The sequence below is a fragment of the Chiloscyllium plagiosum genome, unplaced genomic scaffold (assembly GCF_037043375.1).
Source record: "Chiloscyllium plagiosum isolate Xiang-an unplaced genomic scaffold, Cpla_swu_hap1 HiC_scaffold_12, whole genome shotgun sequence".
Lineage (NCBI taxonomy): Eukaryota > Metazoa > Chordata > Chondrichthyes > Orectolobiformes > Hemiscylliidae > Chiloscyllium > Chiloscyllium plagiosum.
Window position 1 is genome coordinate 93,353,980 of NW_028270150.1, and position 25,244 is coordinate 93,379,223.

Here is a 25,244-nt window from a genome sequence, read left to right on the forward strand (position 1 = left end):
TATTCGGACCCAGGAACTGATCCAATTGTTCAGCAAGTCCCATGGGGTCCTCTAGTAGACCCTTCATCTCCCTCCTGAAATTCCGTACTTCAGTACTCGTCAAGGGAACGTTCACATATCCCGTCCTTCCTTCCTCGCCCCCCATGGGCACTTCCTGGAGTGGATTCATTCTTGCAATCGAGACAGGGTTTTGTCTGTGACCCTTTCCAGCTTGAGATCTGGTCTGTACCCCTGAGGTAGTTTGTGGTTCCTCCCCATTTTCTTCCAGATTAACATCAGGTTTTGAATTGACATATAAAATGAGGGCTTGCCGGACCCAGTCTTCGTCAGTACCGAATCTAGGCCACCACACTGAGTCGCCCTGAATAGGTTTCTGGGACCATTTTTGACAGTATTTTACCATCTTCCTTTTAGATTTTCCCTTTCTTCCACCCTGATCCCAATTATTTAGCATTCCCCCTAACGGACTATCGTCAGGTACCCCGGGGTATGTGTCATTGTCCCTGTTTAAGCCTACCTTTCCCTTAATCGCCTTAGATCCCTTATTTCCCATTTCCGAGGACTTCGTATTTTTCCCGTGATAATCTATCACAATGTAGCCAATTCCCGGACCTTCAGTCCCGTGATCGCCCAGGTTCCTTTGCAGGCACCCCCGGTCTTTGGATTCCTGTGTCCTACGTTTCTGTGACACAAATCACAGGCACCCCGTAGGTACACGTTCCTCCTCAAACACGGTCTCTGCAAAATCCCTCACAGGCGAGCCCCGGTCTCTAGATTCCTGAGTCCCACGTCTCTGTAGAAAAAATCCACAGGCACCCCGTAGGTACCCAGTCCTCCGGAAACACGGTCCCCGCAAGTTTTTTCTTACCTGGGTTCGGTGCACCGAAATTACTCGATCGTTAACCGTCCCCACTGCCTCGGGTACACCCCTCCTTTGTTTTCCTGAGCCTCCCGGATATCACTCGCTCAAGCCGCACGGGGTGACAAGCAAGGAATCAGGGACTGCTGAACTCAGCAGGGTGCACCTTCTCCGATATCCTTCCTCAACTCCCCTTGCGGCCGGAGTGTTGATCCCGGATGACGAGCCCCCAAGTTGTTAGAAACGAAAATCGCTTCTCAATAATCGCTCTAGACAAATTCAGGAAAACAAAGTTTTATTAGCAAGTCTGCAGAGTTGGGCACTCTTCTGAGAAAAGCGCGCTGAGGCTTACAAAGTCTCCCATTATATACAGTACAAGTCCCTCCCCTCCTTGGCTCTAACAAGCCATGAGGTTCACATTCTTAAAAACATCATTATTCTTCGATTTGTACCCTTATCACAAAGTCTGCAACAAATGTCTTCAGAGTCTCTAAAGTTGTTGTTTTTCTCACCCTGTAGTCTTATCAGTCAAAGACTTATTCTTCTCTGTCTGTGCTAGCAGTCTTATCAGTCAAGGACTCATCCTTCCCTGCTGTGTTAATGGCTTCATCAATCAAGAGCCTGCTTGTTTTTACTATCGCTCACAAATTGTCAGCATTCTGCACAATTTAAACTATTCTACTTTTGAGTATATAAAATGGTTGTTAGAAAAGAAACAAAAGTTTTGTCTTTTATTATAGATCAGTCTGTGGTCCAGGCACATCTTAAAGTTTAAACCGAAATTACCTCTCACATCAAGTTTCCCTCAGTCCAGTGTAAAGCTTTGTTTATGAGCAGTACAGGTAGATCACAGTAAGCAGGGATGTACAGATCACAGGGTGAACAGAAACTTGGACAGAGACGTACAGGTTACATCCCACAGGGCGTGCACTGGGCAAGATCAACTTTTACAAGGTCAGCATTATTTGAAGTTAGAGATTCCATACATCAGTCTAATAACGGCTGGGAACAAGCTGTTCCTGAAGCTGCTGGTGGGTGTGTTCAAGCTTCTGTACCTTCTGCCTGATGGGTGAGGTTGTAGGAGATCATTACCGGGGTGGGAGGGGTCCTCGATGATGTTGGCAGCCATTCCACGGCAACGAGCCATGTAAATGGAGTCCATGGATGGAAGATTGGCTTCCGTGATGGTCTGGGCTGTGCACACAACCCCCTGTAGTTCCTTACCGTGCTGGGCAGAGCGGTTTTTACACTCAGACAGAATGCTCTCTGTGTTGCATCTGGAGAGTTTGGTGAATGTCATTATGGACAGGCCAAATTCCTGAGCTTCTGAGGAGCAAGAGGCATTTAGATTAGATTAGATTCCCTACAGTGTGCAAACAAGACATCTGACCGAACAAGTCCACACCGACCCATTCCCCTACACTACATTTCCCCATGACTAACGCACATAACACATTGGGCGATTTAGCATGGCTAATTCACCTGAACTGCACACCGTTGGAAACTGGAGAGCACCGGAGGAAACCCACGCAGACACAGGGAGAATGTGCAAACTCCACACAGACAGTAACCCGAGGTAAGAATCGTACCCGGTCCCTGGCACTGTGAGGCAGCAGTGCCAACCACTGAGCCACCATGCCGTGTTGTTGTACCTTCTCGATCATCGCAGCTATGTGGGAAGGCCAGGACAGATTGCTGGTTATTGTCACTCTGAGGAACTTGACACTCTCCACCCTCTCAGCCTCAGCTCCATTGATGTAGAAGGAGGCATGTTCTCCTCCTGTCTTTCTGACGTCAATGATCAGTTCTTCAGTTTTGCCGATGCTGAGAGAGAGGGTGTTCTCACTGCACCATGGCACCAAGCCCTCTATCTCCTTCCTGTTGTTTGATATCCATCCTCCCACAGTGGGGTCTGCAGCAAACGTGGAGAAGGTGTTCATTCGGAATTTAGCCAGACTGCCGTGGGTGCACAGGGAGTACAGTAGGGACTGAGAACACATCCTTGGGGGGGCTCCAGTGTTGAGGGTTATCGTGGAGGTGGGGCTGCTGTCTATCTTCACTGATTGCGGTCTGTGGGTCAGGAAGCTGGGGATCCAGCTGCAGAGGGTGGAGCCGAGACTCAGAGTCTCAGAGTTTTGTGACCAGTCTGGAGGGGATAATGGTGTTGAAGGCGGAGATGTACTCGATGAGCAGGAGTCTGATGTAGACGTCCTTGCTGTCTAGATGTTCCAGGGATGACGGCAGGGTTGGGGTCGAGGCAGGCTGGGAGACCAGGGCTGATGTGGGCCATGACCAGCCTCTCGAAGCACGACAGCATTACGGAGGTCAGAGCCTCTGGGAGGTAGTCATTCAGGCACATTGCACTGGCTTTCGTAGGTACTGGACTGGTGGTGGTCTTCTTGAAACAGGTGGGAACTTTGGAGTGTAGAAAGGAGAGGTTGAAGATTTCAGCGAATACCTCCACCAGCTGGTTCACACAGGATTGGAGTGGACAGCCAGGGACTCTGACTGGGCCTGTCACTTCCCTTCTATTGACTCCGAGGAAGGCTGATCAGGCATCAGCAGCAGTGATGGAGGGAACAGGTGCCCCTGGAGCTATTGGGGCAGGTGACACCGCACTGCTGGCATTCTGCTTGAACTGAGCATAGAAAGTGTTGAGCACATCAGGGAGGGATGTGTCTTTGTCTGTTGTCTTGGTCTGGTTCATCTTGTATCCCGTCATGTTGTTTAGGCCTTCCCACAGGCAGTGGGTGTCTGGGTGGTCAGTTTGGACCTCTAACTTAGCCCGGTATTGTATCTTGGCATCTCTGATGGCTTTGTGGAGGTCATATCTGGATTTTCTGTATGGGTCTGGGTAATCCAACTTGAATGCTGAGTGCCTGGTTTTCAGTAGGGAGTGGAATTCCCAGTTTATCCAAGGTTGCCATTTGGGAAACACCCGGAATGACTTTGGAACAGACTCTTCCATGGATTTGCTCATGATGAATACTGACCTGAATGCTGCTTGCCTAGTTTTCAGGAGGGAGTGGTTTTCCCAGTTTATCTATGGTTCCAATTTGGGGAACACCCGGAATGACTTTGGAATGGACTCCTCCATGGATTTGCTAATGACGGCCGTGATGGTGGTGGTGTACTTGTCCTGGATTTCCGCTGACTACTTGAATACAGTCCAGTTCGCAGATTCCAACCAGTCCCGGAGATGCTCTTCCACTGCCTTGGGCCAGCATTGTATTTCTTTCTGTGAAGGATCCTCCTGCTTTACCTTCTACTTGTAAGTTGGGAGGAGGGACACAGCGTTGTGATCTGATTTTCCGATATGTGCTGCGGGTGGTGGAGCGGTCGGTGTGTTTGATGGTTGTGTTACACTGGTCCAGGATGTTGGGTCCTCCAGTGGGCCAGGAGATGCGTTGGTGGGACTTTGGCAGCGCCCTCTTGAGGTTGGATCAGTTGAAGTCACCGCCATGATGAGTAAGGCCTCGGGAAATTTTGTCTCAGAATGTTTATGGCGGTGTAAACTTCATCCAGGGCATTCTTCACATCTGCATAGGGTGGTGCATAGACTGCTGTCAGGATGACGGAGGTGAACTCTCATAGAAGGTAGTAGGGACGGCATTTTACTGTAAGGTATTGTAGGTTGAGGGGAGCAATGGTCTGTCAGAGTCGCTACATCTAAGCAACAGGAGGTGTAGATCATCCCCCACTGCCCTTCACCCTCCCCGAGGATGCTGTGTGGTCCATGTGGTGTTTGAAGAACCCGTCAGTCTGTAAGGAGCAGTCAGGAATGGCAGGGCTGAGCCAAATCTCCGCGTAACAGAGCACACGACTGCCTCTGACTTCCCTCTGGTATGTAAGTCTGCATCTGAGTTCAGCCATTTTGTTTTTGATAACCTGGACATTTGCAAAGAGTGTGCTGGAAACGTCTTGAAACTGTGTTGTTTCAACATCACCATCAGACCAGTATGTTATTTTCCCATTTCCTGGCAGTTTTCTGGGCGGTTCCGGGTGTTGGTGGAGCGAGTCTGCTGCTCCTGGAGGTAAGTGAGTCAGGCCTGGTCAGGCAGGGTCTCCTTGAGTTGGAGTAGCCGAGGGATCAGGGACCAGACTAAGTCTGGTTGTCCTCCTCGGGGTCAAATCACTGACAGGGCTGATTCCATTCCAGGTCAAGGTCAAGTCGCTGCAGGGTCAAGGGTCATATCATGGCTCCGAGTGTCCACATGGGTCGTACAGGAAGCTGATAGGTCTGCTCTGGGTCCTACAGGATGACCAGCATTGAAAAAACTCAGGCCTGTGTGACCGTGGGATCCTCAATCCTGTAAGTAGATTAAAAAGAACATTGTTAGTAATTTTTATAGAGTTGAATTTTCTGCTGCCTTGAGTGGTCTGAGCAAAGGCAAGAAAGTTAGGGAAATATGGCAAGAATGAAAGCATTAGATTTTGTTGTGAAAAGTATTTCTAATTTCCCCCTTTCTGGTTTAAACAGTGAATTCTGAATCTCACTAGTGAGGGGTGACCACTTCATTTTCATGCTGTTCTATCTCATTCGGAGCTGGTCTTGCCTCATTTCGATGGAGATTCTAATCCTTCCTCCAGTTCCTATGGAAACCAGATGGTGCCAGTTCCCAACAGGAAAGCCTGGACAGTTACCTGGAGGCAGGAGCTCACTGTTTGCTTCTCCAGGTCTTCATCCATCTCCACCATCAGCACCATTTCACTGCATGCTCCATCAACACTGTCCTCTCCCACACTCTGTCGGTGTGTGTGGGCATCACCAAACCCCAGCCTCACCACATCATTCTGGCTGCTTTCAGATTAACTCACCCTTCACTGTGGAGCTCAGAGACAATGATGTCGTACCTGCTTCTGCCAGGTTGGTTCACAGTCAGGGGCATGGGCACATTTCATGCATCTGGCTCTGAGCTAACTTTCTAAAGGCTCATTCACTTTGTGTTTACTTGTGGGTGTCCGGTTTATCTCAGTGTTTAGTTTACGGTGTTGGTTTGCTTGCTGAGCTGTCGGTTTGATATCCAGACGTTTCATTACCTGGCTACGTAACATCATCAGTGGCGACCTCCAAGTGAAGTGAAGCTGTTGTCTCCTGCTTTCTATTTATATCTTTCTCCTGGATGGGGTTCCTGGGGTTTGTGGTGATGTCATTTCCTGTTCGTTTTCTGAGGGGTTGATAGATGGCATCTAGATCTATGTGTTTGTTTATGGCGTTGTGGTTGGAGTGCCAGGCCTCTAGGAATTCTCTGGCATGTCTTTGCTTAACCTGTCCCAGGATAGATGTGTTGTCCCAGTCGAAATGGTGGTTTTTTTTCATCCGTGTGTCGGGGTACAAGGGAGAGAGGGTCGTGTCTTTTTATGGCTGCTGGTGTTCGTGTATCCTGGTGGCTAACTTTCTTCCTGTTTGTCCTACGCAGTGTTTGTGGCAGTCCTTGCATGGAATTTTGTAGATGACGTTGATTTTGTCTATGGGTTGTACTGGGTCTTTTAAGTTTGTTAGTTTTTGTTTGAGAGTGTTGGTGGGTTTGTGTGCTAGTAGGATTCCGAGGGGTCTTAGTAGTCTGGCTGTCATTTCTGAAACTTCTTTGATATATGGTACGGTGGTTCGGGTTTCTGGCTGTGTTTGGTCTGCTTGTCGTGGTTTGTTCTGAGGAATCTGCGCACTGTATTATTTGAGTATCCGTTCTTCTTGAATACGTTGTATAGGTGGTTCTCCTCTGTTTCCCGAAGTTCGTCTGTGCTGCAGTGTGCGGTGGCTTGTTGGAATAGTGTTCTGATACAGCTTTGTTTGTGTGTGTTGGGATGGTTGCTGGTGTAGTTAAGTATTTGGTCAGTGTTTGTCGGTTTCTTCCTCCTTGGTGAACTTTATGCCTGTGAGGGTGTTGTTGATGATGTTTTTAGTGCAGAGTGACAGGCATTCACCATGTCACTAGTCAGTGTATCACAGTCCAGGGGATGAATCTGTATAGGAGGAGGTGTGTAGAGGACATTATTCATTCATTGTTGGATCTGGGCACTGCTGGGTGGGCCAGTATTTATTGTCTGTCCCTAGTTGCCCTTGAGAAGGTGGTGGTGAGTTACCTTCTTGAACTGCTGCAGTTCACCTGCTGTGGGTTGACCCACAATGCCATTAGGGTGGGAGTTCCAGCATTTTGACCCAGTGATGGTGAAGGGACGACCGAGTATTTCCAAGTCAGGATGGTGAGGGGCTTGGTGGGGAACCTGAAGCTGGTAATGTTCCTATATATCAGCTGCCCTTGTCCGTCCAGATGGAAGTGGTTGTGGGTTTGGAAGGTGCTGTCTGACGATCTTTGGTGATTTTCTACTTTGCTTTTTGTAGATACTACACACTGCTAGTACTGAGCGTCAGAGATACAGGATATGGATGCTTGTGTTTATAGTGCCAACCAAGAAGTCCGCTTTGTCCTGGATGGTGAACAGCTTGTTGAGTATTGTTGGGGCTGCACCCATCCAGGTGGGTGGGGAGTGTTCCATCACACTGCTGACTTGTGACTTTAAGATGGTGGACAGGCTTTGGGGAGGTAAGAGGTGATTTACTCACCATGGTATACCTAGCCTCTGGCCTGCTCTTTTTTTTTAGATTAGATTACCTTACAGTGTGGAAACAGGCCCTTCGGCCCAACAGGTCCACACTGACCCGCCGAAGCGCAACCCACCCATACCCCTACATTTACCCCTTACCTAACACTACGGACAATTTAGCACGGCCAATTCACCTAACCTGCACATCTTTGGACTGTGGGAGGAAACCGGAGCACCCGGAGGAAACCCACGCAGACACGGGGAGAACGTGCAAACTCCACACAGTCAGTCGCCTGAGGCGGGAATTGAACCCAGGTCTCTGGAGCTGTGAGGCAGCAGTGTTAACCACTGTGCCACCGTGCCGCCCAGTCACTGTCTTGTAGTCACTGTGTTTATGTGGTGAGTCCAGTGGAGGTTTTGCTCAATGATAACACACAAGATGTTGACATTGGGGAATTCAGTGATGGGAACACCATTGAAATTCAATGGGCAGTTGTTAGATTGTCTCTTATTGGTGATGGTCTCTTATTGCATGTGTGTGTTATGAATGTTACTTGCCACTGTTAGCCCAAGCCTGGACATTGTTCAGATCTTGTTGCATTTGAACGTAGACTGCTTCAAGATCTAAGAAGTCACGAATGATGATGAACGATGCGAAATTATCAGCGAACATCCTCACTTCTGACCTTATAATGGATGAAAGGTGATTATGGGGATCTTATGATGAAGCAGCTGGAGATGTTTCTGCCCAGGACACTACCCTGAGGAACTCCTGAAGGGATATCCTGGAGCTAGGATGACTGACATCCAACAACCACAACCATCTCCCTCTGTGTCTGGTCTGACTCCAACCACCGGAGAGTTTGTCCCCCATTGATTCCCGTTTTGCTCGGACCCCTTGATGCCACACTTGGTCCAATTGGCCTTGATGTCACAGTCCGTCACTCTCCCCTCCCCTCTGGAACTCAGCTCTTTTGTCCATGTTTGAACCAAGTCTATAATGAGATCAGGAGCTGGGTGGTCCTGGTGGAACCCAAACTGGGCGTCACTGAGCAGGTTATTGCTGAGCAGGAGCAGCTCAATAGCACGGCTGATGTCACCTTCCATCACTTTACTGGTGATCGAGAATAGACTGGGACGGTAATTGGCCGGGTTGGATTTGTCCTGCTAAATATGTACAGGACATACCCGGGCAATTTTCCACATTGTTGGGTAGATGCCAGTGTTGTAACTGGACCAGCTTGGCTGGGGGGTGGTGGGGGGCACATTCTGGAGCACATGTCTTCAGTATTATTGTCAGGGCGCATAGCCTTTGCAGTGTACAATGTCTCCCACTATTTTGTGATATCACGTGGAAGGAATCGAATTGGCTGAAGACTGTTATCTGTAAGGCTGGGGCCCATTGGAGGGGGGTGAGATGGATCATTTACTCAGCACTTTTGGCTAAAGATTCCTGGAAACGCTTCATCCTTATCTTTGGCACTGATGTGCTGGGCTCTTCCATTGTTAAGGATGGGAAGATGTGTGAAGCCTCCTTCTCCAGTGAGTTCTTTAATTGTCCACCACCATTCATGACTGGTGACAGCTTAGATCTGATCCATTGGTTGTGGAAACACTCAGCTCTGTCTATCACTTCCTGTTTATGCTGATTGGCGTGGAAATAGTCCAGTTTGATGGCTTCACCAGGTTGAAACCTCATATTCAGCTGTGCCTGGTATTGCTCCTGGCATGCCCTCCTGCACTCTCCATTGAACCAGGGTTGATCCCCTGGCTTGATGGTCATGTTTGAGTGGGGGAATGTGCTGGACCACGATGTCACAGACTGTGCTGCTGTTAACGGCCCACATCACATCATGGATGCCAAGTGTTAAGTTACTAGATCTATTTGAAGTCTGTCTCATTTAGCACGATGATAGTGTTGCACAACAATTGAAGATTATCCTCAATTTGAAGACAGGACTTTGTCTCCTTAAGGACTGTGTGGTTATCATTCTAACTGATACTGTCATGGACAGATGTATCTGCAGCTGGCAGATAAGGATGAGGTCGAGTATGGTTTTTCCTCCTTTTGATTCCCTCACCACCTGCCGCAGACCCAGTCTAACAGCTCTGTCCTTTCTGACCCGACCAGCTCAATCAGTCGTACTGCTGCCGAGACACTCTTGATGGTGAACATTGAAATCCGCCCCCCCCCCAGGGTACATGTTGTGTCCTTGTCACCTTCAGTGGTTCCTCCAAGTGTTGTTCAACATGGAGGAGAACTGATTCATCAGCTGAGGGAAGGTGATACATGGTGATCAGCAGGAGCTTTCCTTGTTCATGTTTAACCTGAAGCCGTGAGACATCATGGGGTCCGGAGTCAATGTTGAGGACTCACAGGGTAACTCCCTCCCAACTGTATCCCCACTGTGCTGCCTCCTCTGCTGGGTCTGTCAGGACATATCCAGGGATGGTGATGGTGCTGACTGGGACATAGAATGTCAAGTAGGGTTCTGTGAGTATGCCTATGTCTGGTTATTGCTTGGCTAGTCTGTGAGACAGCTCTCCCAGTTTTGGCAGTAGCCCCCAGATGTTAGTAAGGAGGACGTTGCAGGATCGACAGGGCTGTTCCTGCATTTTCCGGTGCCTAGGGCGGTGCCAGGTGATCTGTCCAGTTTCATTTCTCTGAGACTTTGTAATGACTGGTACAACTGAATGGCTTGCCAGGCCAGTTCAGGGGGCAACTGAGAATCACTCACACTGCTGTGGGCCTGGAGTCACATGTAGTACAGACCAGGTGAGGACAGTAGATTTCCGTCCCTGTCGGGTATTAGTGAATCAGGTGGGTTTTCCCATGGTCATTGGAATATTTCTTTACAACTTATTTGCATATTTTTAAAAATAGAGTACAAATTCCACCATTTGTCGTGGCAGGATTCAAACCTGGGTCCCTGGAGCATTAGCTGAGTTTCTAGATTGATAGTCTCATAATAATACCAGAAAACCATCACCTCCCTGCCTCCACTGCTGGAGGGGAATGGGGGACTGCATGGAAGAGTATGGGGGCCTGCATGGAAGAGTATGGGAGACTGCATGGAGGGGTATGGGGGACTGCATGGAGGGCAATGGGGGCCTGCATGGAGGGGTATGGGGGCCTGCATGGAGGGGTATGGGAGACTGCATGGAGGGGTATGGGGGACTGCATGGAGGTGTATGGGGGACTGCATGGAAGGGTATGGGAGACTGCATGGAGGTGTATGGGAGACTGCATGGAGGGGTATGGGAGACTGCATGGAGGGGTATGGGGGCCTGCATGGAGGGGTATGGGGGCCTGCATGGAGGGGTATGGGGGCCTGCATGGAGGGGTCTGGGAGACTACATGGAAGAGTATTGGGACTGCATGGAAGAGTATGGGGGACTGCATGGAGGGGTATGGGGGACTGCATGGAGGGCAATGGGGGCCTGCATGGAGGGGTATGGGGGCCTGCATGGAGGGGTATGGGAGACTGCATGGAGGGGTATGGGGGACTGCATGGAGGTTTATGGGGGACTGCATGGAAGGGTATGGGAGACTGCATGGAGGTGTATGGGGAACTGCATGGAGGTGTATGGGAGACTGCATGGAGGGGTATGGGGGCCTGCATGGAGGGGTATGGGGGCCTGCATGGAGGGGTATGGGGGCCTGCATGGAGGGGTCTGGGAGACTACATGGAAGAGTATTGGGACTGCATGGAAGAGTATGGGGGACTGCATGGAGGGGTATGGGAGACTGCATGGAGGGGTATGGGGCACTGCATGGAGGGGTATGGGGCACTGCATCGAGGGGTATGGGAGACTGCATGGAGGGGTATGGAGGCCTGCATGGAGGGGTATGGGGGCCTGCATGGAGTGGTATGGGGGCCTGCATGGAAGAGTATGGGAGACTGCATGGAGGGGTATGGGAGACTGCATGGAGGACTGAATGGAGGTGTATAGAGGACTTCACAGAGGTTACAAGAATGCATCTTCTTCCTCAGGAGGCTAAGGAAATTCAGCACATTTGTAAGGACTCTCGCCAACGTTTATAGCTGCACCATAGAAAGCATTCTATCTGGATGCATCATGGCTTGGTACAGTAACAGCTCTGTCCAGGACAACAAGAAACTACAGAAAGTTATGAACACAGCCCAGACCATGACACAAGCCAACCATCCAGCTATCAACTCCATCTATAGTTCTTGATGCTGTGGAAAGACAGGGAACACACATTTCACTGAATATAGGTACATGTGACAACAATAAATCAAATCAAATATCGTACGTGGGTCTGAAAGGGTTAATATAGATTAAGTGTTATAAGGACAGCCCACAGAGACCATGACATGGTGGGACGATCTGGGAGGAGTCGAACAAAAGATCAGATCCTTCTAACAGTCTCTGTTACAATGGACAATACATCCTTCTCATGTGTAAATAATCACTGAGAGGCAACGAGCTCCACCCTGTTTATTAGAAGAGATTCTGGTTCCAGATAGATAACAGTTCTCAGGGCCCTTGTATATCGAGAAGATTGTAAGTAATTGGAGTTATAGAATTTGGTGTAAAAATGTATTTAATCTGGTGTTTTTAGGGAAATTTTGCAACATACACATTTGTTAATTTTACACTATGGAAAGTGGCAAATGTTTTCTTTCCAAAGCAGTCGACGTAAAAGAAGCCACCTTGTACAGTCGCACAGCCGCACTTATTCTCAGAACAGTACCACACCAGTCTATGGGTCACAACAAAGCAACTGCATTAGATACACGGACATTATGCTGGAATTAACAAAGAATTAATGCATAAATATGAGTGAGTAAAAGCTGGACTTTTAATAGTTTTATGAATTAATATTAATGATGTTTAGTTTTATTGAAAAGGCTGTTAGTGTAGAAGAGAGAAGTTGTCTCCAGTCTTTATTCAGCCAAAACTGCCCTTGAGGCTTAAAGCCAGGGATACAGCAATGATTAGAGGCCTGTCATTCTGAGATAGAACAACAGACAGTGCAAAAATAAAAGACAATTTATGCAGATGGGAAAGTCAATTAAATTAACCATGCACACATTATGAGCAAGTTGGTGTTAAACAGTGAGTTTTAATTAACATTGGACAAAGGGCCAAATGAACTACAAAACAAGGATTCGAGTGGCCACATTGTAAGTGCTCCCTATATCCTGGGGGAAGTTGAAGTGTGCTCCAGACCTCGATCAAAAGGATGCCTTTTTGGGTTTAGCAACTTTCAAAGACAGGAGTCAGGGGTTTTTGTCCATGTGAGCACTTAAGGTGTTTTGTATCAAGGAAGGAAGAGATTTTGTATCCAGGAGTTAGGTTTCAGACCCAGTTTGATGCCTGTCTTGTATTTATGATGAGGATAACTGGACAAGTGAATGACAATGAGGAGAGGGACACTTAGTACAGGACTGAAGGTCTCATACCTGAATGCACACAGGATAAGGAATAAGGGAAATGAGATTGTGATGCAGATCAAAATTTGCAGGTATGACATGGTGGGCATCACAGAGACTTGGCTGTAAGGGGTTCAGGATTGGGAGATGAATGTTCAATGATATACATCCTATCCAAAAAAAGGCCAGGTAGGCCAAGGGAGTGGGATTGCCTTATCAGTAAAAAATGAAATTAACTCAATAGTAAGAAAGGATGTAAGGTTAGAAGGTGTAGAATCTGTGTGGGTAGAACTGAGGAACGCCAAATTTAAAGCAAAACCTTCTTGGAGTTATATACAGGCCTCCAAACAGTATTCAGGAAGTGGGACACAAGATACATCAGGAAATAGAAAAGATGTGTCGAAAAGGCAACGTTACAGTGATCATGGGGGATTTCAATGTGCAGGTGGATTGGGAAAATCAGACTGGTAGTGGATTGCAAGAAAAGGAATTTGTGGAATGTATACTGATGGCTTTTTGGAGCAGCTTGTGGTGGAGCCCACGGGGGAACAGGCAATTCTGGATTTAGTGTTGTTCAATGAGGCAGACTTGATAAGGGAGCTTAATGTGAAGGAACCCTGTAGAGGCTGTGATCATAATGTGATCGAATTTACTCTGCAATTTGAGAGGGAGAAGATAAAATCAGAGGTAACAGTATTACAGCTGAATAAAGGCAGATACAGAGGCATGAGGGAGGAGCTGGGGAGAATTGACTGGGAGAGGAGCCGAGCAGGAAAGACAGTGGAACAGCAATGGCAGGGGCTTCTGGGAGTAATTCAGGAGACACAGCAGATATTCATCCCGAGGGAAAAGGAAGCATGGTACAGGGAGGATGAGGTAACCATGGCTGACTACGGAAGTCAGGGATAGCATAAAAGCAAAAGGGAAAGCATATAATGTGGCAAAAGGCAGTGGGAAACCAGAAGGTTGGGAAGCAGACAAAGAACAACAGAGGGCAATAAAAAAAGGAGCGAGAAGATGAAATATTGAATTATGTATAAAATATATTAAATACTTAGAAGGGAGTAAGGCAAATGATGGAAAATGACAGACCGATTAGCCTAGCCTCACTCGTGGTTAAGATCCTTGAATCCATTATGAAGGATAAGAGTTCTGAATACTTGTAAGTTTATGGTAAAATAGGGAAAAGTCAGCATTGTTTCATCAAGGGGAGGTCAAATCTGCTAGAATTCCTTGAGCGAGTAACAAGCAGATTAGTCCAGGAGAGACAACAGATTTTATCTGCCTGGACTTCAAGAAGGCCTTTGACAAGGTGTTGCACAGGAGGTAAGGGCCTATGGTGTTGGAGTCAAGGTGCTGGCATGGATAGGAACCTGGCTGTCTGGCAGGGAGCCGAGAGTGGGATGAAACGGTCCTTCTCAGGATGGCAGCCAGTGACAACTGGTATTCTGCAAGGCTCAATGTTGGGACCCCAACTTTTCACTTTATAGATTAATGATCACAATGAAGGAACTGAGGGCATTCTGGCTTACTTTCCAGAAGATACAAAGATAAGTAGAGCGACAGGCAGCATTGAGGAGGCGGAGTGGCTGCAGGATTTGGACAGGTTAGGAGAGTGGACAAAGAAGTGGCAGATGGAGCACAATGTGGGAAAGTGTGATGTCATGCACTTTGGTAGGAAGAATAGCAGCATGGACTATTGTCTAAATGATGAGAAAATTCAGAAGTCTGAAAGGCAAAGAGACTTGGAAGTTTTAATTCAGGATTCTCTCAAGGTAAACTTGCTGGTTGAGTCAGTAGTTAGGAAGGCAAGTGCAGGAAAGGCTTTTATCTTGAGAAGACAAGAATGTTAAAGCAAGGATGTACTTCTGAGGCGTGAGAGGGCTCTATCAGGTTCTGGTCAGAATACTTTTGGAGTATTGTGTGCAGTTTTGGGGAAGGATGTATTGTCCCTGGAATGTGTTCAGAGAAGCTTCACGATAATGATCCCAGGAGTCAAGGGTCAAAGGTCAAGAATAGCTTTTTTTGTCTTTTCTACCATATACAATTGATACAGAAAAAATGGGGCAGAGTTCCTCCGGGACCAAGGTGCTACATGGACAGGACAAACTGCACGATCATACACAGGGTAGCATAGAGTACATAAGAAGTGCAAAACACGCAAAACAGCAAAGTAATTGAAATGAAATAAAAATTACCAGGAATGAAAAGCTGAACATATGAGGAACATTTGAGGATTCTGGGTTTATATTTGATAGAGGTTAGAAGGATGAGGGGGGATCTAATTAAAACATACAGAATACTGAATGGCTTGGACAGAGTAGATGTTGGGAAGATGTTTCCATTGGTAGGAGAGACTAAGACCCAAGGGCAAAGCCTTAGAGTAAAGGGAAGACCTTTTTGAATGGAGATAATTAGAAATGTCTTCAGCCAGAGAGTGATAAATCTGCAGAATTCACTGCCACAAAAGGCTGTGGAGGCCAGGCCATTGGGCATATTTAAGACTGAGATCGATAGGTTTTGAGTATCAAGAGGGTATAGGGTTACAGGGAGAAATTGGGAGAATGGGGCTGAAAAAATTATCACCCATGGTTGAATGGCGGACCAGACTCATTGGGCTAAATGGCCTAAATTCTGCTCCTCCGCCTTATGGTCTGATAACATTTTTGTCTCTTGCATATTCTTTCAATTGAGTTTTGTTGTCAGATGAGTCAGCATTTCTTAATGAAACTTAACACAATCAGATATTGTTCACTACTTCAGAGTCCCTGTCTTGTCTCAGGTATAGATGAGTTTAAACAAATTTATCAAATCTAAACTCTGTAAGCTTGCTTTTAAAACTGACAAAGCATTTGTGGCAGCACATACAACATGTGTTTCACCTCACTGTACACTAGTGTGTGGAAGGATATTCTAGAAAATAATGGAGGCAGACTCATTACTGACTTGTATGGAATAGTTATGTGGACTCTTCATTAACAAGGGACTCAATGGGAATAGAAAGTAGGTGGAAAAGAGGATTAAGGCTGTAGCCAGATCAACCATGAACTGGCAGATCGGACTCAATGGCGAACTCACCTACTCTTCATTCATATTTGTTTGTTCACAGGTATCCCAGAGAGAGAGCAGAGCAAACTCACTGTCTCTTTGTCTCATACGCAAGAGCGGGGAGATTGTCCCCACTGTGTCAGTGTCATGTACTTTGGGGAGAGGAGACTGACCCCACTGTATCATTGACCTACAGACAACAGACCAATCAATCTGTGTCTGTAGCAGATCACCAGGACTGCCAATTGAACATACACAGTCTGTATCACAAAGATTGGAGAGTGCAGACTCCCCTCACTGTGTCTGTATCACTGATCCCACGGAGAGTGGATTGAATGGATTCTGAAACTGAATTATTCAATCCAGCTCATCATTTACTTAATTTCCCCATTTGGGTAAAAGGGTATTTTATCATGTTCTTCAGCTGTTTCCTAAACTTAGTCTGGGTCACGACATATATACAAGTGTTTGTGCAGCAACTGAGGAGCTGGAGAATGAATCCGATATCTCGTACAAAATAATGTAGATGTATGGCCCGATACCCCATCTGGCTCAGACGTTTCCATAGAGAGTATACAGTGAACACTGACCGTAACAGGATGAAATTCCCTGAGATATCAAACAATAAAATGATGGACTTCCTTCGAGTCCCTATTTCTAGGTCACTGGGATTCTCCCCACTGCTGTGAGCTCGAAGTCTCCTGCGGGCTCTGCTGGCCACTAAAATGTACCTGACACTTAAAGCATTGAGCAGCAGAATCAGAACAAATGGCACTGCTGGGTTCAGGATATAATGAAGGCACTCGATTGTTCCACAAACTGGAGATGAGAGAATATCAGTTGGTACTGAACAAAACCAGGGCTGATTCCTGAGCAAATACTGAGATGTGAACATAAAGTACCAGAAAATGTTCTTCAAACCACTCAGCACAGTCACTGTTCCCAGAATCACCGCTGCCGTCTTCTCAGTACAAAATTTAATTCGCAGATTTGGGCAGCAAATGGCCACATATCGATCAAAGGTAAAAGTGATGGTAAACCAGACAGAGCAGTCGGTGGCTGCATAAACGAAGACAGCATGGATATTACAGATGGGGATGGACCGTAGGAAACGAAACTCTCTCTTATAAACAATTGGAATGTGTCTCAATAGCAGATCGAGGATAATAACCAGTATATCTGCTGCTGACATTGCCACCAGGTATCGAGTAATACATTTTGAAAGACCACACTTTCCTCGTAACAGAATTATAATTGTTATGGTGTTCGCTGTGTGGAAGAAAAATAAACAGGAAGATTAATCAAGCTGGTAGAAAGCTGGTACAAATTACAGAGGCATTGCGTATTTTCTGTACATTTCCCTCTTTCTAAAAATTTATTGAGCAATTTATACCCATTTTCATGCATTGTATTGGATCCAAAAAATCAGCCATTAATTAGTAACTCATATTTATGATGAAACAAAAAATAAGGAAATGCAAGAGATGATGTGAAGAGTGACACCACGCTGACAGATTATTAAAGTGTAAATAAGGAAATGCAGGAAATATCACAAAGACCATGGGAGGTATGTTTCAGTTTCTGAAGTGGAACAGAGATCAGTGACCCTGCATTAGAATGGAGAAAACATCCAGGTTCATGTTCTTCATCTTTACAGAGTCATTCAGAATGAGTGTGGAAGTTTCAGCCCAAGTTCCCCTTCATTTGTACCTCGTGACCATGGTGGGTATCAGCTCACATGTCCTATTCCTGATTATTATCCAATGAAGGTGGATTAATTCAGCAATATCTTGTTCTATGTTATCCTCTCACATCTACTCAGAGGTAGTTTCCTTGTGTAGCTGATGGCCTATTGATTTGAGATGATAGAGGTTGCTACTTTGGAAGATTCTATGAAAGGGCTCTTGGACATCTTCGACATGCTGCACATTGCTGCTGAGGTGCATTGATGGTGCAAGCTGGCAATGTTTGTGGATGTGTTGCCCGTCAAGGGCACTGCTTTATTATCAAGTTTCTTGAGAGTTGTTGGAGCAGATCTCACCCAGACAAGTAGGGAGTCTTCATTCACACTCCTGACTTGCCCTTTGTAGATAGTGGGCAGACTTTGGGGAGTGAGGTATATATGTCACCCATCTCAGACATGGTCTTGTTACACTGGTAACTGGTACAGCTCAGGTTATGGTCTATTGCAACCCCTCTCCCCCTCCCCAAGGATGCTGACACGAAGGAATTCAATGAAATCAAGAGAAATGATTGCAATCTCCCTTTTTGGAGATACCTGACACTTGTGTGGAGCAAATGCTACTTGTACAAATGTTGTTACATATGGACATTGTGTCTGACAGATGTTGGAGATCAGAGTCAAAGAGTGTGGTGTTGGAAAAGCACAGCTGGTCAGGCAGCACCAGAGGAGCAGGAGAATCGATGTTTCATGAATTGTGATAAAGAGCTTACGCCCCAAACATCGATTCCCCTGCTCCTCGGATTCTGCCTGACCGGCTGTGCTTTTCCAACACTACACTCTTCAATAGCATCTTGACGAGGCAGGAATGTTAATAAACTTTGTGGAACTATCAACATAGATCTTGAATTCTGACCTTATGATGGAGGATTGTCCATGATGAAGCAGCTGAAGATAACTGGGCCGAGGACACTTCCCTGAGGAACTCCTGCAGAGATGTCCTGGAGCTGAGGTGACTGACTTCCAACAACCACACCCATCCTCCAATGTGCCAGGAATGACTCCAACCAATGAGGGTTTCATCCCATTTCTCATCATTTTAGGTTTCCTTCAGGTCTGACTTGCTCACTTACAGATTTGATGTCAAGTGCAGTCTCTCTCACCTCACCTCAGGAGTTCAGCTCCATTGTCCTTGTTTGGATAATAGTTGTTATGAGGTCTGGTGCTGAGCAACCCTGCAGAACTGAACACCAGTGAACAAGTTTTTGCTGAGTGAGGGCAGCTCAGTAACACTCTTGATGACACCTTCCACCGTGTTGCTGCTAATTGCGATTAGACTAATGGAGTGGTTTTATCTGGATTTAATTTGTTTTACTCTTCAAAATTTACCCATTTAAATACCTATATTAATAGGTTGTAGCCAGTTTTGTAACTGTATTGGACCAGTTCAACTCAGGGCATGGCGAGTGTTGGACCCATTTACCACTGACAAGATATTTTCAGGGCAATTACTTTATGCAGTGCCTTAGCTGTTTCTTGTGTTAGCTCCTGGTGAGCGCTGGAGAACCTCTATTGAAGCACAATCCACCATGCGGACTACACACCCACAAAAGTAAAAGGGAGATGGGGTTTAATAATCACCCAGTTACCAGAAGGAAGCCATTCAGCCCATCATATCTGCATGGGCTGTCTATACGTGTTGACACAGTGGCGAGCACTTGCCTTTTCCCAATCACCCTGCAGATTGATTCGATTTCAATAATCATTCAAGTCTCTCTTCATTGTCTCAACACAACCCGACCAAGGCTCCTTCTCCAACAACTGTCAAGTTGATTGGTTATTAGGAATGGAAGCTGAAAATTTATTATTTGTCAGAAATGGAAACCATACTTTCTTTCACAGGATATCTCGTGATCCAAACTTACAGCAATATTCTATTATTTTATTAGGTCAGGCTAAACTTGTGGAGAGATAAGTGAACATTTCAGGTTGACATATCATGTTGTGTGATACTGTCCCTCCGAGTGCCAGCGGCCTGGGGCATTTCTTCCTCAGCCAGCTGCGGAGCTGTGGCAGTGAGGTGCTCACCAGCTTGTGCTCCCACAAACTTTAAGGCTAACTTTCCCACCGAGGTCTCAGGGTCTGAGCTGGTGCCTTTTTCACCTCAGTACTCTCATCCTCACGGGGAGGAGGTGGCTTGTGTGGGATGTGGCCATGTTACTGTGGGAGTGATGGAGATGCTGGCAGAACCCAAAAGGCACAGAGAGTCAGAGAGAGAGAGAGAGACAGACAGACAGACAGAGAGAGAGAGAGAGAGAGAGAAAAACAGTGTCATAGCAACTGGTTGGAAGTGGTGTGTGATGAATGAGACTGATGGGGCAGTTACTGGGAATGTGGGAAAAAGTTACCACAGACAAATCTTTCAGCCTCAAGGACTCAATATTGATCTCCGTAGCTTCAGATCTTGACTGTATGATGTCCCTGATTCCTACAATCTCCTTCACACACACAGTTTTCTTATTTGTGCCTTATTTACATTGCCTCTTTTACTCTTTCAACCCCATTAACAATTTCTTTATATTCTACACTGGACCTCGACACTATTTCACCTGATGTCTTCCTCTGTCAAAAGTATAAAATAAGCCAATTTTCCAAACCTTTCAGCTCTGAAATGAAGCATTAACTCTGTTTTTCTCTCTCTGCGGATGCTGCCTGATCTGCTGAGTTTCTGCAGCATTCTGTGTGTGTTTTAGTTTTGCAGCATCAGCAATATTTTGCTTTAAATGATGTTCTGATGTCTGATCCTGTCCTCTTCACTGTTCACTATTTTTCTATCTCACTTGTTATCTCCAAATCTTGAAATCATGTCCTTTATAAATAACATATTTGCCAATGTCATTTATATATCTATTATAAACATCTCTGATTCTAATATTGGTCATGAGGGAGGAACAGGTCAGGCAGCATCAAAGGAGAAGGAGAATCGACGTTTCGGGCATAAGCCCTTCTTCAGGAATCTTATGCTTATGCCCGAAACGTCGATTCTCCTTCTCCTTTGATGCTGCCTGACCTGCTGCGCTTTTCCAGCAACACATTTTTAAGCTCTGATCCCCAGCATCTGCAGTCCTCACTTTCTCCATGAGGGAGGAACAGTATATTTTCTTGCAATCTATCTACCTTCTAACCAAACTGCCCCCGAGGTGTTATTACACACCTCTGGAACAGGTGGGATTTCAGCCCAAGATCTCTTGCCTGGGGGACTATCACTGCGCCACAAGAGCCCTCTTCCTGCAGCTAATCATTACCTGCTCAGTATTTCTCTCTGAGTTATGTCCCTCAGTCAATGTGAAACTCAGAATGCCAAGGTCCTTCAATTCACATGTTTGAATTTTCCGAATCAGTTAATTAAATTACACTACATCTTTTGGCAGTCATGATCCTCATGGAACATGAAACACACTGAACTCAACATTTCCAAAGCACTTTTCTTTATCGAAGAACTCCATTAAGCCCATACTAGCTGTCACTTGTTCAACTCTTCTTCAAAGGAACAAACCTATATTTTATCTTTGATCATCAGGGGACACTATTACAAACATCCAGCCCTCTTGGCCCACTCCCATATTTCATTGTTCCTTTACTCAGCATCCCTCACACATTCTACCCAGACCAGGTATAAGTTTTACTTTACTCTGGGACAAAGGCACTGGATTGAAAGGAGTTCAATGACCCTGTTTGTTCAGTGACTGTAATTAATGTCAATCTCTGTGGGCCCTAACTGAGTCTCTGGATGGATTCCTCCTTCTATTAATAAATGAGTCTCAGCTGCAACATTCCCCGAAACAGGGAGAGATGACAGATCAGAATCTGTAATATTAGTGTCCCCTGCCTGCTTCATCCGGGATGCTGCACACCACACCGCCTGTGGGTTTGATGAATCCAGACTCGAGTATTCCACTGATATTATCTTTAACCTCACAGTGTCAAACGTCAATAAACCAGAACCCATCCAAAGTTCTGCTGCCCGGTCTGAACTCTCATCATGTTTGGTTTACCATTTCTCTTTGTGCTCATTGACAACAAACTTTCTTGATACATCAACTTCCCATTTTAATACTCTCATTTTGAGTCCAAATTCCTTCAAAGCCTGACCTGTCCAATTATTCCCACCCCCGGTCAGGTCCCTATTGTCCTGTAAGTACAGTCACAAAGACACAGCACCTCCCCCCCTCTCAGTTCTCTCCCCATTGTACTGCAAGTCTATCCCCTTCTAATTTTTATACAATTCCATTCTGAAAATTAATTTCTTTCGATTTGTCTCTCCCTATTCAACATCTTATTTTTTCTATCTCTATCCCACTGCCTCTTTTCCTATTTAAATCTCTCTCTCTTTCTCTCTCTCTCTCTCTCACTTCACCCCCCCCCCCCCCCCCCCACCCCCACCCCCCACTCACCCCCAACTCACTCTCTACTGTCTCCCTGTTCTCTGAGTGGTCAGACCGAGGGAGGTGCACCTGCCTCTGTTGCTCAGGGTGTGAGGGCCCTGCACATACACCCACCCCCAGGGTCACTCAACCAGACCCTCCAAGAGCAATGGGCTCCAGTGGAGAGCAGGCTTCCTCCAGCCCAGCCACAGACCCTGGGAATGCACCTCGACCTGGCGATAGAGCGAGAAAGAAGATGTCCTGGTGGCACGGGCGACATTTTATTGTAAATAGTTTTCCACATCTATGTGTTCACCCTTTACAATCAGCTCTGTTTTTGAGCCTCTGTGGGGCTGCAAATCTGACTTTACAGGGACTGAAGCCAGCCATCCCTGTCACTGCACACCGCTCCCTAACCCCAAGTGGGAGGGAACCCATTGCTACCGTATCCAGGCAATAGGGACATCACAGCTCAGTGTCACCCTGGCAGCTACATTCTCACTTTTTAGGGACAACAATGTGCTGCAAAAATGACTGGACTTCCCGACTTATCCAAGTTATTCCCAAGTGAAAAAAGGGGCTGCTGAGAAGAGACTGAGGACGATTCTGGGAGGAATCAGCTCAGCCACCAGGAGTGAACAAAAAGGAGACAAGCTCCAGCCGAGAGGCCATTGTTGGAGCGGCCATTTTGAGAAGGGCTGCTTTGCTGTTGAAGTGCTGCTGGAGGTTTAAGTGTGAGTTTTGGTGGATACTGGGCTTCGGTGAGGAGGATGATCAGCAACTAGGTCAGGGTAAGGTAAGATTCTGTTCTTTGTGTTACTGTGAGGTGACAGAGATGGCAGTTAGGGCAGTGGTATGCTCCTCCTGCCAGATGTGGGAGATCAGGGAATAGTCTAGTGTCCCTGATGACTGTGTTTGCAGGAAGTGTGACCGGCTACAGCTCCTCACAGACAGCGTGGTTCAGTTGGAGAGGGAGCCTGACACACTGAGGAGCATACAGGGGGCAGAGAGTGTGATAGACACTAGTTACAGTGATGTGGCCGCACCACAGGTTCAGTCAGGGAGATGGGTGACTGCCAGGAGAGGCAGGTAGTGCAGCAGTCTCCAGTGGCTACTCCCCTCTCTAACAGGGATACCGTTTGGGATACTCTCTCGGGGGAGTACAACTGCAGCAGACAGGCCTGAAGTATCATGACTAGCTTAGCCACAAACCTTTGGGAAGGCAACTGAAACAGCACATAAGGGGACTCGCTTGTCAGGGTCACAGACAGGGTATCTGTGGCTGTGACCGAGATTCCAGGATGGTGTGCTCCCTCCCTGGTGTCAGGGCTGAGGACGTCTCTGAACATTGTATCGAATTCCTCAGGGGGAGGGTGAGCAGCCAGAGGTCATTGTACACACTGGTACCAACGACATAGGGAGGAAAAGGAATGAGGTCCTGAAGAGTAATGAAAGGGAGTTAAGCAACAGGTTAAAATGGAGGATCTCAAGGATAGTAATTTGGGGACTACAAATGTTAGCGAGAATAGGAAAAGGAGGATTTGGCAGATGGATGCGTGACTGAGAGCCGATGGAGGGATCAAGGATTCAGATTCTTGGATCATTGGGACCTGTTCTGGGACAGAGCTGACTTCTCTAAATGGGACAGGTTGTACCTGAACTTGAGGGGGCCAATATCCTGGTGCAGAGATTTGCGAGAGCCACTTGGGATGGGGTAAACTAGTCTGGCAGGGAGTAGAGGATGGGTGTTGGGGGGGATCCAAAGGAGTAGGGAGACATAAGAGAAGGTTGATGACAATATAAAAGTTAATGAGAGCGAGTTATACAGTCGAGGCCGTGTTGGTAATCCTCGCACGAGACAGGGAAGACAAGAGTAGGCAGGAAGCAAGGGAAGTCAGGGTTAAACTGCATTTATTTCAAAGCAAGAGGCCTGACAGGTAAGGGAAGTTAATTCAGGGCATGGATGGATACATGGGACTGGGTCATTACAGCTATTACAGAAACATGGCTGTGACCAGCAATGTGCCACAGGGATCAGTGATGGGTCCACTGTTATTCATCATTTACGTAAAGAATTTGGCTGATAATTTAGGAGGTATGATTAGTAAGTGTATGGATGCCACAAAAATTGCTGGTACAGTGGACAGTGAAGCAGGTTACCTAGGAATACAGTGAGATCTTGATCAATTGGGCCAATAGGCTGAGGGATGTCTGATGGAATTTAATTTTGATAAATGCGAGGTGTTAAATTTTGTTGGGTTAAACCAGGGCAGGACTTACCCAGTCATTGGTCAGGCCATAGGGAGTGTTATAGAACAAGGAGATCTAGGGATACAGGTTTATTACTCCTTGGAGCTGGAGTCACAGATAGACATGCTTCCTGGACTAGAAGTTTTGAACTTTCAGGAGAGTCTGGACAAGCTGGACGTGTTTTCCCTGGAGAATATGAGACTGAGGGGTGACCTCATAGATCATGCGAGGCAGAGATAAGGTAGATAGCCAACAAATTTTCCCCGTGCTCGGGGAGTCTAAAACTAGAGAGCACAGGTTTAGGCTGAGCGGGGAGAGACACAAATATGTCCAGAGGGGCAACATTTTCCCAGAGACGATGGTGAGTGTCTGGAATGGGCTCCCAGAGGTAGCGGTGATAGTGAGTACAATGTTGTCATTTAAGAAACATTTACACAGATACATGGTTGGGACAGGTATGGAGGGATATGGACTAAATGTATACAATCTGGACAGGTTTCATTGTGCAAACTGGGTAGTATGGACAAGTTGGGCAGAAGGGCCTGTTTCCATGCTGTCAACCTGTATGACACTAAATGCTCTGAGCTGTTTGTGGAATGAGCTGCAATGTACAATATTAAAGGGTCTGCCCTTCAGTGTCTGGGTGTGTGCCGAGTGACCTTGCCCTTTGAAGGGGCCTCCCATTGCACGGACTTGCAGATACCCCACCCCCACCCGAGGCTGCACATCCAAACACTTACCCTGCTGGCCTCATGTTCAGGTGCAGCCATCTTCATTTCTGAGTCACAACAGGATGGAAGGCAAGAGCAGGCTTCCCTCAGACACTGAGTGACAGCCTCCTCCTCTGCATGCAGAGGAACCTTCCGGAATTAAATGTCCCCCCTTTCTAGTACCTCCCCCACCCCGGTAACATCTCAGACTTCACTCATCCCCGAGTTCCCGCCCAACCCATCTGCATCTACGTACCCTCAGCTCTAACCCCAGTCCAGTCGGGTCGATATGCCAGGGCTGGGAATGCACTGGCCCCCTCCTTG

General features: G+C 46.8%; 1 protein-coding gene across 1 annotated transcript in view; it reads right to left on the minus strand.

The window, feature by feature from the left end:
- The window catches only part of LOC148148573 (putative G protein-coupled receptor 139), a 34,835-nt gene extending 9,855 nt beyond the window's left edge, over window positions 1-24,980 (minus strand). Inside the window, exon 1 of the mRNA XM_087992319.1 lies at window positions 24,951-24,980. Within this exon, the coding sequence (XP_087848445.1) occupies window positions 24,951-24,980 (30 nt within the window). The remainder of the gene's footprint in view (window positions 1-24,950) is intronic.
- Window positions 24,981-25,244: the final 264 nt, after the last annotated feature.